This window comes from Folsomia candida, unplaced genomic scaffold (assembly GCF_002217175.1).
Source record: "Folsomia candida strain VU population unplaced genomic scaffold, ASM221717v1 Fcan01_Sc048, whole genome shotgun sequence".
NCBI classification, from domain to species: Eukaryota; Metazoa; Arthropoda; class Collembola; order Entomobryomorpha; family Isotomidae; genus Folsomia; species Folsomia candida.
In genome coordinates this window covers 408,195-420,834 of record NW_019091240.1, presented here as the reverse complement: position 1 = coordinate 420,834, position 12,640 = coordinate 408,195, and the positions used below count along the sequence as shown (strand labels likewise).

General features: G+C 37.5%; 4 protein-coding genes across 8 annotated transcripts in view; 1 reads left to right on the top strand and 3 right to left on the bottom strand.

Moving 5' to 3' along the window:
- The window catches only part of LOC110862032 (alpha-1,6-mannosyl-glycoprotein 2-beta-N-acetylglucosaminyltransferase), a 30,565-nt gene extending 24,402 nt beyond the window's left edge, over positions 1 to 6,163 (top strand). For 3 of the 4 annotated variants that reach the window (XM_035845187.1, XM_035845189.1, XM_035845188.1), the window contains exons 8-10: positions 3,484 to 3,564; positions 4,584 to 4,798; positions 4,896 to 6,163. In XM_035845187.1, the coding sequence (XP_035701080.1) occupies positions 3,484 to 3,564; positions 4,584 to 4,798; positions 4,896 to 5,136 (537 nt within the window). In that variant the 3' untranslated portion in view covers positions 5,137 to 6,163. The remainder of the gene's footprint in view (positions 1 to 3,483; positions 3,565 to 4,583; positions 4,799 to 4,895) is intronic. The other variant, XM_022111177.2, reaches the window with a different exon arrangement.
- LOC118433350 (A-agglutinin anchorage subunit-like) lies at positions 5,518 to 7,429 on the bottom strand. The gene is made up of 2 exons (XM_035845190.1): positions 6,600 to 7,429; positions 5,518 to 6,503 (listed from the first exon to the last, which is right to left on the bottom strand). The coding sequence occupies exons 1-2, from the start codon at positions 7,335 to 7,337 to the stop codon at positions 6,147 to 6,149; spliced, it is 1,095 nt and encodes a 364-aa protein (XP_035701083.1). The 5' UTR covers positions 7,338 to 7,429; the 3' UTR covers positions 5,518 to 6,146.
- Positions 7,430 to 7,996: 567 nt separating this feature from the next.
- On the bottom strand, positions 7,997 to 9,707 carry LOC110861995 (serine-rich adhesin for platelets). The gene is made up of 2 exons (XM_035845214.1): positions 8,974 to 9,707; positions 7,997 to 8,880 (listed from the first exon to the last, which is right to left on the bottom strand). The coding sequence occupies exons 1-2, from the start codon at positions 9,670 to 9,672 to the stop codon at positions 8,305 to 8,307; spliced, it is 1,275 nt and encodes a 424-aa protein (XP_035701107.1). The 5' UTR covers positions 9,673 to 9,707; the 3' UTR covers positions 7,997 to 8,304.
- A 487-nt stretch (positions 9,708 to 10,194) lies between these two features.
- Positions 10,195 to 12,605, bottom strand: LOC110862049. 2 transcript variants are annotated; one of them, XM_035845200.1, is made up of 4 exons: positions 11,910 to 12,605; positions 11,027 to 11,844; positions 10,823 to 10,931; positions 10,195 to 10,739 (listed from the first exon to the last, which is right to left on the bottom strand). In XM_035845200.1, the coding sequence occupies exons 2-4, from the start codon at positions 11,054 to 11,056 to the stop codon at positions 10,438 to 10,440; spliced, it is 441 nt and encodes a 146-aa protein (XP_035701093.1). In that variant the 5' UTR covers positions 11,057 to 11,844; positions 11,910 to 12,605; the 3' UTR covers positions 10,195 to 10,437. The 2 variants fall into 2 exon arrangements, with proteins under 2 accessions (XP_035701093.1, XP_021966892.1); XM_022111200.2 differs by lacking the exons at positions 10,195 to 10,739; positions 10,823 to 10,931 and having other exon boundaries at positions 11,438 to 11,844.
- Positions 12,606 to 12,640: the final 35 nt, after the last annotated feature.

Here is a 12,640-nt window from a genome sequence, read left to right as displayed (position 1 = left end):
GGCAAGAAGATCCCTCCTATCATTCAGCTCTTATCTCGTCTTTTCAAAATGATGAGGCAATATAACCGACCTGGAAACATTTCCTAGAATGCACAGTGGCTTCTACGTATTCACCTACTCAAGCATCACAGAATAGTGTGAGATGTGAAGCTATTATTGAAAATTGAATTACCAAGAAGAGCATAATCCTAGATCAACTCTCCTATCCTACAAACATGGTCATAACATATAACCGTTACATCTTCGCAGAAAATGTATCAACTTTGGTTCTTTGTTAGACTTTCCAAAGTTTTCGGATTCTGAGAGATCTGGCCATGTTTCGGAAAGTTTCTCTATTTGAAAAGAAGAAATAACGACAGATTGTTGCCTTACTATTTTGAGCTTTTACCCCATTCCGGGTTACTCGCAATGATTCTCCCGAATTTATGTTGCGAAACTCATTGTTGTTACGAAAAGTTGAAGAATAGTATTACCCTCTGTTTGAAAAATAATTGACCAAAAAGAGAATATGTGTATGTATGTAAGTTCTGTTTGATAAACTGTGGAGTGAATATGTGGCAATGCCGAATGCAGAGAGGAAATACGCACGTAGACTCGTCAAGCATAAAGATGGAAAAGATATACATCTCTGTGGAAAAGATGCAAGAAACTTGAATGAATTTTTGTTGATGATACTCCGACTTTGTTTCCGCACCATCATCCGCTTAATTTCCTCCTCTCTGGTTTGCCATATTTTAGCGAGTTCTACAAGATGCATGTATATCAATACCGGGCGAGAGATTATAATCAATAACTAAATACTAACTATTTATGGGAGTACACTATTTCATTCGTTTCAGGTTGTATATATATTTATATAATTCTTTGGTAAAATTATCACAGGTTTGTTTGTGGCCAACGCTGATACTTTTGTCCATGTTATTTAGCAGCCATAATGTTCGAATGGTTTTTAAATACCGTCCAAAAGGTTTATTAATTACCAAGTAACACACTCGCCTTGTACTGGATCACATTTAATTTTACACGCAAATCTTCAATTTATATTGCGTGATTGCTAAATGCAGAGAGAATGTCTTTCTATTATTAGACGTATGGTCGATTTTTTAAAAAGCATTTTCCACCTAAACAACCATTTAAATTAACAAATTTAACATTAATGGAAATGGGACACTACTGCTGTCCCCAATTCTTTACTTTCTCTCATCAATTCTAAAAAACTTTAAACTTATCTCTCTCTATTCTTTTTTTGGTTGAAAAACTTTCCGTCATTCTCTCATCACGTCGTGCTAAGAAGTCACACATGTCAACTGTCATGCTTTCTATCCAAAGCCGTGTATGCGACTTTTTTCTTCTTATCGAAGGATTGTCGAAGATATACTTAAATCTCTACATTCGTTTCTTCTGTCATCTGTGGCAAAAAAAAACGTTCTCCTCTTTCTCTCTATTTCGTTAGGATGGGAAATGTTCATTAGAGTCAACTTCGTGTGACATGAGGAGCAGTGACAAGAAATAAGAAAAAACGAGAAGAAAGCAGTGGTACCCAGTCTGGGGGGCAGGTGGTCGTTCTTTCTTTCTTTAGCTTTCTCTCCCTCTCGGCCTCTGAGTATTGTTTACTTGGTCAGAACAACTCCTCCATGGAGTTATCCAGTTCCTTTGTCCTTTTATGTGAGTCTGAAAGACGCTACTTTGTGCTACAGGAGATCGTCATCCATGTCATTTATTATTTGTAGCTTGTTGCTTTCTTCTGACTAGCCTCATGTCTGAGTGATTTTAGTCCAGTGCTTCTCATATTTTATTCGAACCTGTCCATCCTGAGGAAATTGGAATTCTTAGATTTGGGGGAGAAGAGTAGGCAGAATTTGTATTTGCTGTTGTGCTGCTGCTACCCGGTCTCGAGTTTCCCTCTCGGGGGAAATAACTCGAAAGAATTATTCATTGATAAAGTTTTCCAGTTTTGGTTGGTGGTCTCGTCTCTCGTCTCGTTCCACCTTGAGTCGAACACGCAGATCTTATAGCTCACCTGGGAAAGATAAAGGTTTAAATTATTATTTTTTAACTCTACCTTTCATTTCCCTACAATGTGCATCACATTCTTCCCTCCCGTTAATTTATGATCAGCACGAGGTAATGTTTACGTTAATTGTGTCGGTACAATCGTCATTCATTCTTCCCATTTTCCATAATGTGATGTGATCCCTATTGTTTTTTTGGTCTTTGGCGTCGCAAGCTACTCTTCTCATTCATGTCCAAAATAGAACGTTAGATAGAATCCGTTCTTGTAGGAAAAGAGGAAAAGACGTTATGCACTTTATTATTCAAGTGGTGTCTTCTCGGTGTGTGTGATGCTGGGCCTTAACTCGAGGCAATCTACGCAAATTGGAGAAAGCTATATGGACACGAGAATAAATTACCTCGGTTTAAGAATAAAGGCGTTTTAGTTCCTGTTCCTTGTGTGACAAGAACACGTGTTTGACACTTTATAAATAAAAAATACTCAAGTATATATATGGCGTATAAAATAAAATAAACGATTATAATCATGCCAAGGAAAAGGTGACATGAAAATTCTACGCTTTCACTCTCAGCCTCTCAGCCTGCTACACATATGTATGGATAAGTGGTGTTCTCCGTTCATATCACGTGTGCATTATTTGATTTGGACAGATTGATACACACTGGATGTTCTTTACAAGTGTCTCTTACTTTGTTTTCCCGTCTTGCTTGAGATTTCAGGAAAGATTAGGAATATTTTCCTCCCTCGTATTGGATCACCCATCGATCCTACATGCACACACCGAGAAAGAGATTGGTGTCGAAATTGGATTCTTTTTTAGTGGAGAAAACAGACAAATTACGCAATTTAGATTGACACATTGCCAATTTAGATTACAAACGGATAAGCTTTTAGACAGTTCAGTTAGTTTGTGGAAGGAGGGGAAATTTCCAAAATCTGCGGGCACTATGAAAATATACAGAAAATCATGGTTTCTTAATGTTGAAGTGATGTGATGTATGCGTTCCAAAAAAACAGAAATTGTTTAGGGGAATTAATTTACTCTTGAGATTGAAAATATTCATTAATTTTCAAATTTATCGTTAACCAAAGAGAAATTTTATATGCATGATTACTCCACAAAGTTTGTTAAAAGAATGTTCACAACTACACATAAATCTGTATGCACATAGATGTACCTATAAGCTCATCCCCTCTTGAACGTCCAGGAGATTGACTTTGTAATCTTGTTCCGTTTGATGTCCTCTGCTATTAAATTTCAGGGATTTTGTAATATCTTTGTGCTTAGGAAAATAAGATTTTGTAAGCTTTATAGCGTATGTCTCGGGTCTACTCGGTGCCTCGTAATTAATTTATCCTAAATCCGAAACGAAAAAATGATAGTTCTTTACAATTGTTACTTCAAAACCTGCACTGTACGCGTTATCTGACATTTTCCTGTGTCTTTTTTTCCATTGATGACTTTTCAGCTTCCTCTAATCTTACGGCCGATTTCATACCTCTATCCTATCCACATGGTTTCTACCTGGATGAAACATAACGCTGCACAGGTTCACAACTCTTTCTCTTATCGTACCTTTCTAATGTTTTCTCTCTGCAAAAGCTTGGAATTACCAGTTCTCTAATTGCCTCTAGTTTCCCTAGATTAGAAATTCTATGCAATATACCTTCAAAAACTCTATATTCACAGTAGTTTCGCACTTGCTTAAATCTCCTCTTTGTCAAATATTTTTTTTCAGTTCCTAGACATTTGCATTTGCTGTCTTGGGTCGGTCTACTATAAACATTTATTGCTTTATGTTCTTGTCTGTTTCTTCCTTGTTACAATCCAATTGTTCTTTTTACTGGTTTATTTCTCTAGTTCAATCTGTTGTGTAATTATTGTCCTGCCCAGTCGAATGATTTACAGCGGGGGTGGGGGTGATATTTTTTATCAAACCCTATTCACTCTCCTACCCTCCTCTTCACATTTATCCTTCTTATCTGCAATCTGCTTCGTACATCTGACTGACTGGTTCGGTTGGTTGCTTAAGATTGCGAATTGTGAAACTAAAAATTGCATCTTGGTGGTCATAATTTCACTTTTTAGAATGATACTTCCTGACTGACTGGTGCACAAGTTTTATCTTGCCTTCTTTGAAATTTACGTGTACTCGTAAATCTTATCACGAAGTTTATACCTACGTTTTAGTGGTTGGCGATATTGCTTGAATTGTGCACCGAATAATCTTGGACTGTAGTTAGCTATTTGAGCACCCAAATTTCGGTTTGGCTTAACTACAGGGCAGTGCCATCATTTATCATTTACAATTATACCCTTTAGTTCTATTTGAAAAAGTAGTACCAGTTGTAGTAGGCCTAGTTTAGAAGTTTGCTATTCTTATGTGTGTAGGTTGTGCTGTATTAGTTCCCGACTTTTAACTGCGTTTAGTTTTTGCGACTACGGATATATATTATTTCTTTGTGGATTTTAAATTCATTTTATTTTTAAATCATTTTTTTACTTCAGTTTGTGTGTTGTACCACGCGTTAGAAAAATGGGGTACTCATATTTGCTTCTGTATTTCAGGGTGTGGTGACCAACTGGGTGACGGGAAAGCATAACATGGGGATGGCCTTCAACCGCTCCATGTGGGAGTCAGTGAGAGACTGCAGTAAAAAATTTTGTAATTACGATGATTACAATTGGGACTGGACCTTACTCAGCGTATCCGATACTTGTTTAAAATCACCTCTACAAGTTTATTACCCGAAAGCACCTCGCATCTTCCACATTGGGGACTGGTGAGTTGATCACTAAAATGAAATTGCGCTGACATATATGGCCAAATTAGCAGGGTAAATTAACAATAAAATTATTAATTGAATGATTTTATTGTAGTGGTGTCCACCATAAAAAGGCCAACTGTGATCCAGCGTCATCCGCTCAAGCAATAGACAAGGGAGTGAAGACACACCAAGCTCTATTATTTCCTGATAAGTTAGGAGTACAAGTTAGTCATGGGAAGAAGATACGACTAAAGCAAGGAAATGGAGGTTGGGGAGATATTCGGGATCGACAACTGTGCCTCGCTTTCAGTACAATTAATAGTAGTAAACCTCTCGCTATTCGAATCTCTTGATTCAATTAAGAAAAAGTAATAATTCTAATCAAGTCAACAACCACAACACTCAAGTCGAATCTACAATCTAACAATATGGAAAAAGAAGAATACCTGAAAATTTTCTAGTTGAAGAGAACGAAAGCGAACGCAATTTATATATCAATCAGCAAAACTTTGGTTAAAATTATATAATTATATATTGCAAATAGTTACAATTTTGTACCTTGCACTGATTACTTTTACCTGCCATGTAAAATTTGAGTTATGTGGTGCAAGCTGCATAGTTAGTAGAATGTTTTATATTTGAAAATAGCACATTATTCTTCAGACTGTACTTGTTGAAGCTGACAGCATTTATTGAGTTATCATTATTTTGTCTCTTGTTTCTACTTATTGTGGTTCTTACGCAACTGTGTTCACAAAATTCCTGTCTTTACTGACTGCATTTCCTTTGTTAATTTTTTAGCGATGAACTGTATACGAAATTTTTAGGCCTGATTTTTTCGTACTTGTGTGATGTAAAACTTGTGTTTTTATAACGAATTTTCTTCGATATCTTATCTCAGTGGTTTATTTATTGTTTGCCACAAATTCTGCACTGATTTACATATTCCAACATTGATTTGCCTGTGATGATACTCGAAAATCATTCATAATTTTGGAATATTATTGCTATGTGTAAATTAAAAAAAAATAAATCAACCCAAATCTCATCCAGACTCTTTTACAACGTATCGTATATTTTTTAGGTAGAATTTTTTCTGTGTTATATTTGTAACCAATGCGTGATGTTTGTTAATATTTACTGCAATAACTCGTTAGATTTTGGTAAATATTTGCTACACAATGCCATTAATGCGCTACTTCAATTTAAATGTTTTAATCCACAAAGTCTAATAAGTAATAACATGTATACCGAAATGTTCTAATTTTTCATAAAATGAAACTAGTCATTAAGAACAAGTGTTTAATTAAATAACGTTACATGATGTTTTGTTCTTGCAATAACTAAAGGCGAAAAAATAAAATCATGCCTCAACCGTAAGCTCTTGCGTCAATTGAATTGCAATCACTGTACAAATTATTAACATGGAAATAAAGCTAGGGTTGGCACGAGCCCAACTTCCGGAACCATGCGTGTAGTCAGTGGTTGAAGGGGTCCACGTGCTTGTACTCTCTGAAAAGGGGGTGGACACGAGTGGGGTACTGCTACTATTACTACTACTACTCGAGTCAGAGGAAGTAGTGTCAGGAGACGGAGTGGTCGTGGTCGTAGTCGTTGTCGTAGTCGTTGGACTGGTTTGAAGATGTCCTTTGGTTTTCATAGTCAGTTTGTCTACTAGAATTATGTCACCTTCTTCAATGGATTGAAACTGGACAGCGATCTGTAACAATTAAATGGTTGATGATGATTTATCATTTACATATTTTTTCCAGAACGCTTAGCCTTATAATTCTTATTCTTAATGAGATCTATTTACCTTAGTAATTGTAGCGTCTTCTGGAAGGCTAAATTTATTCAGGTAAATGACACATTCCATCCAAAAGTTTTGGATAATTGTGGTGCTGTCGCAAACCTCTGGAATGACATAGGATTGGTGCTCATCGGAGACTGAAGAAGTTGTCACATTGAAGAGAATCATTGGTCGAAGAATCCGCGGAATAGTCTGGACAAAGTAAATCATGGAAAATGATTCCAGTGACAAGGCTTCGTTAGTGTTGGTGGTGAATGAAATGAATGGAAAATCTTTCGTCACGCAGGGTTCCTCAGTTGTAACAGTCGTCGGAATATCAGTAACATCGGTGAGCGCTTCTGTAGCAGTCGTTATCGAGGTTTCGACCGCCGTTGAAGGGGTTTCGACGGTCGTTGACGGGGTTTCCGCAGTTGTTGTCGTAAAGTGGCATTTGTCAGAGGAATGGCGTTCATGGAAAGCAGCCCAAACTCCAGATGCGTTCGTGGCTGTTAAACGCTCCCGCACTCCAAAGGCCTCCAAATACAGTATGGTGTTATCCGGTAAAGCTTCCCTGGAGACGTTGGCGTGGTAGAAAAAATAGAACTCGTGAGTAGCGATGGAAGCACCCCAGGGATGGACGGCATGCTCCTCAACGTCCAGAACCAGTTCATTGTCGTGGTCTTGAGAGTGAGTGCCCGTAAGTGTGATAACTAACAAAATGGAAATCAAAATTCCCAACTTTCCTCGATATGCAAAAGATTGCATTTTTTATTAAAAAAAACGTGTATCAAAAGATGGTAAAGAACGAATAATGTTCTTCTGAGGATTCCTAATTCGTACTGAACGTTGAAGGAAAGGGTGACTGAAAGCTTTTAATTGTCATTTAATATGTAGCAGATTAGACTAAATGAATAAGATGTCATAATAATTGTAAAGATTGACAACTTCAGCTGTTGTCACCCTTAACCGTGGGAACTGGCGTCTGTGAGTGTCAGGAGAGGACCATGAATTGACTGCAGCACTGAATTTATCTCGTTATCAGATGTCTCGAGTGGTCAAGTGCGAGTATTGACAGTCGTAAACGAAGCCTATATTTACATATGTATGTAAGTATTTGTGGATGCTAATCACATGCACGTTTGTTATACTAATTCATGAACATCCGACTCCGGATGATCCACTTCGAGTATGGATTTAACCACTATAAAATCAGTGACAAGAACAAATGTTTTATAAAACATTTAATTACAGAGTGATGCAATTTACTTATGTATTTGTCCTTATGAGATCATCGTGCCATACTGAAATGCTTCACATGACAATGCAATTTCACTTTGCGTCTCAAATGTTATTTCATTCATTATGAACTGCATTTTCGATGCAAAACTTAATTCCCAATAGTGCACCGTAGCACGTAATACTAATTTTTTACATACGTAGTATCTATTTATCACAGATAGCATCTAACTTTGATATTTACATATAAGGGAAAACATTACTAGATCCAAGTGTAAAAAATACATGTGATCCTATTAATTTCATTCACAGCACAAATATATAACTACCACAACGTTTTTCGGACCTAGTTTATGGAGAAAGTTTTATAGCCCTTCTATGACTTATTTTGTAGATAGAATCTCTTTATTATTTAGATTATTAATAGCACGCATAAGTTAGCCCAGTCCATATGTTGTAATACAAACATATTTATTAAATTTTAGAACCACAACGTTCAAACCAGTACCATCAATAGCAATGAGAGCTTAATTGCTGCAATATAGCTTAGCGAATTGAATAATGAAATAGAACCACTTGTCCCAGTAGTTGTGGACCAATTATCGATTGTGGACGGCGAATTATTTTCAGACGCTGTGCTGGATTCAGACGATGTGCTGGATTCAGACGATGTGCTGGATTCAGACAATGTGCTGGATTCAGACGATGTGCTGGATTCAGACGATGTGCTGGATTCAGACGATGTGCTGGATTCAGACGACTGTTGCGTTACCTCCGTTGTTGACTCGGAACTCGAGATCTCAGACGTCGTGGAGTCAGTCTCCAAGACCTCCGTTGTGGGGTCATCACTTGTGCTTTCCGTTAAGTCAGACGTCTTTGTGATACTGCTCGAAGGGGGTCCTGACGAAGTAGTTGGGGAAAGGGTCGTGGTTGAAGTTGTCGACTGTGTGCTTAACCTCGTCGTCGTTGTCATAATCGTTGGACTGGTTTGAAGATGTCCTTTGGTTTTCATGGTCAGTTTATCAACTAGAATTATGTCACCTACGTCAATGGATTGAAACTGGACATCGATCTATAAATAATTAAATGATAATACATTTAATCTCTATAATGCTTACAATTAGCCTAGTAAGTCTTTTTGTGGGTTAGACATATGTATATGTACCTTAGTAATTGTAACATTTGCTGGAAGGCTAAATTTGTCCATGTCAATGACGCACTCGGTCCAAAACCCTAAATTAGCCGTGCTGTCACAAACCTCTGGAATGACGTAGGATTGGTGCCCATCGGAGACTGAAGAAGTTGTCACATTGAAGACGATCATGCGTAGGTCGTCACTAAGATTGGAGCTCTGGGCAAAGTAAACTATAGAAAGTGATTCCAGTGACAAGGCCTCGTCGTTGTTGGTGATGAATGAAATGAATGGAAAATCCTTCGTCAGGCAGGGACCCTCGGTTGTAACAGGCATCGGCCCATCAGTAACACCAGTAGTGAGTGTCTCTGTAGGAGTCGTTATCGAGGCCTCGGCGGTTGTTGTCGTAACGTTGCATTTGTCAGAGGAATGGCGTTCATGGAAAGCAGCCCAAACTCCAGATGCGTTCGTGGCTGTTAAACGATCCAGGACTCCAAAGGTTTCCAAATAGAATATGGTGTGATCCGGTAAAGCCCCCCTGGAGACGTTGGCGTGGTAGAAAAAGTAGAGTTCATGAGTACTCATGGGGACACCCCACGGATACATGGCATCCTCGTCAACGTCTAGAACCAATTCATGGTCGTATTCTTGAGAGTGAGTGCCAGTAAGTGTGATAAGTAGCAAAATGGAAATTAAAATTCCCCACTTTCCTCGCGATGCAAAAGATTGCATTATATTAAAAACAAGGATGCACGCAAAAAAGCTTTTCGGATGACTCTAAATTAGAACTGATGCAGAAGGAACCTTTGGTATCTTTGTATATATGCACATTAATTAACGAGTAAAGGAACAGAACTCATCATCATCCAACATGATAATCGTACAAAAACTATTGGTGAAATTGGTGAGAACTTGCAACTGCTACAAATATCATCAATCAAGATCAAGTTCACCTGGTTTTGCGAACAGTTGAGTTTGTACATATAACAATCATTAAATGACAATGTGGACATGTGGTGTCGTCACACTCGTCACCAATGTCCAATAACTTGACCATTGAATTGAATAGCAGCTGAACGAGACACTTGTCACAAACAGTTACATAACGTAAAGATTTATGATTTTGATTATAATCCAAGTAATATCCATTTAAAAATCAACTAATTGAGCTATAAATATAACAATGATTTAGTAAATGCTAAAACTAAATTGCGAAAGTTTCTTTGTACTTTTATTTTTTAAACTTTAGTTTGATAAGTCTTTATATTGCATTTTACACAGGATTGATTAATCAGGATGAATTTATTCATTATTCCAAAATTTACTATTAGACATTTGTACAATTTATCCGCTAATGAGCAAGCCAATATAAACTCTCGGTAGCATATTATAATAGTATAATTGATGACAGAATAATTTACGGGATACTGACTTTGAAATTTGGAGACTAGGAATTTAAAATGGCTTCATTTTGTTAGAGAAACATGTAGGAGCTTTTCAATACCAGCCGTAAACGTACTGCCACATCGTTGAAAAGACAGTACGCCATGAGAACGGAGGATCATTACGAAAAATTGGGATGAACTTGTGGTCTTGGTTAATTCCAGTACTCTTCAAATTCTCCAAGATTCGTTCGTGAATCGGAACATACAAGTCTGCCCATTCTTGTCCAAAACAGTCCTTCACAAAGTTGATGACAGTGGTCTTGTCAACATACATTGCAGCAATCACTGGAAGCATCGTTCCAAAGAAGGAAACGAAAACAAACACGCGCACAATCAACCGAATGATAGTTGTCACTGAAATAATTAAATTTGATCATCAAATTCTCATTCAATCACATATCCACATATAAAAGTCTGCGTTCATAAACAAAACTCACCAAGTCCAACAAAACCCAAAATTGCTCGAACAAAGCAAGATCTTGGTTTTGAAGCAGCAGCCAGACGAGCCGCCGCGGCATGTTTTCGGCGCAACAATTCTTGCTCCACCTGAAATTAAATTGTGCAATTTGATATTTTCCTAATTCCGTTCTTAACAAAAAATTTGTTTGATGACCAATGACAAAATGAGGATAAGTGCTTACCGGGTGGACGGGTTCACTCTTCACGACCATTTTGACCACCTTTCGAAATCGACGAGAAAATGGGAAAACAACAATATTTCTCGGCAGCAGCAGCAGCAAAAGTCTTCGCGTGCGGATGGGTCGAGGAGAAACGAGAGAGTGAAAACTGAGAAGCAGGTCAACAAATTCTGTGCTTTCTTTCACTTCTCACCCGGCAGATTATTCACAATTTGGGGATTTCGATAATTATGCAAAAACAATTAAATTCTCCGATTGATCACTCCAACATTTCATGGCATTGCATTTCAGTTTTAAGTATAGAATGGTGTTCGTTTAACTTAATTTTACTATTTTATGCATACTATTTGTAAAATTTACACAATTGAGATTAAATAAAATGATGACACATTTAGGAACGAAATACAACAAGTCTTATTGCATGTTAGCCTAAGATTGCTCACAAATTATGAATGTGCATTTATTGGATACGAATAAAATTTTCATTTTCAATTGGGATACATTCTTAAAGTATCTTAATTTTTGATACAATCAAAGTTTGACATTAAATAAAGTAAAAGCAATGCCAACGACTGCACACGACTAAAAAAATGTGTCGGAGCCCCCTGACCGCTATGTCCGGGTGGGGTCGTTTCGTCATCATCGATGAAATCAGTGGTAGGTATTTTTGACGTGGTGGTGCTGCTGCTGGGTTCTGGTGTAGGGTTTGTTGTAATTTCTGACGAAGGTTCTGATGAAGGGGTGGTGACTTCAGGTGGTCTCAGAACTATTCGATCTATCAGAACAAATTCTCCTTCTTGTTGGGGAAGCAATTCAATTGTCTATGTAAAGCAAATATATATGTTTCCATATTTTTTAATGGCACATTCATGATCAAAAAACGTACCAAACTCCCAACACCCTCTTTGTAAAATCTCATCCACTGATCCTCTTGGGTGTCTGTTAATCTCCGTTTCAATACCGTATTACCAATTCTTATGGTGGCATTTTTATGAATGTAGTATAACATCTCCATGTTTCTTAGCAGGTGTGATTTTGGCAATATTATTACTGGATTAGGCTCCTTGAAGTCTGGAGGAATTTGTGAGTAATAAGCAACCCAGACACCATCCACGCCCCCAAAGTTGGAAAGTGTGAAATTTGATGTTTCCGAAACATTTCGGAAAAACTCATCTGCATGCGAAGAACTCGTCACGTCAGTCAAATTGTCAAAGTAAAAGAACCACTTGTCATCTCGTGATGGTGGGCTGACGTACCAACCATATTGTTCCGAATCACAGAAGGTGTCCAAAATCTCAATTGTATTGTGAATTAAAGTTGGATTGATATTTTCTGTGGTACAGTTAGGCAAACCATTTATGGAAAGAATGGTCAAAACCAGGGTAATGATTTGTAAAATTTCCTTCATTTTTTCAAAGCTTTTAGTTATTCATAACCAAATGCGTTTGACACCAAATACTAAGTGAATTAAGTTCTAATGCATTCAAGTAATTATATTCAGACACTTTGTAGCCAGGTGTAATACGAGTTGATAACAAGCGTGAGAACTCGCAAACTGGTAACAAGTTCATCGTCCACATGCAAAACATATTCAACCGTTCGCAAAATTGAAAACCC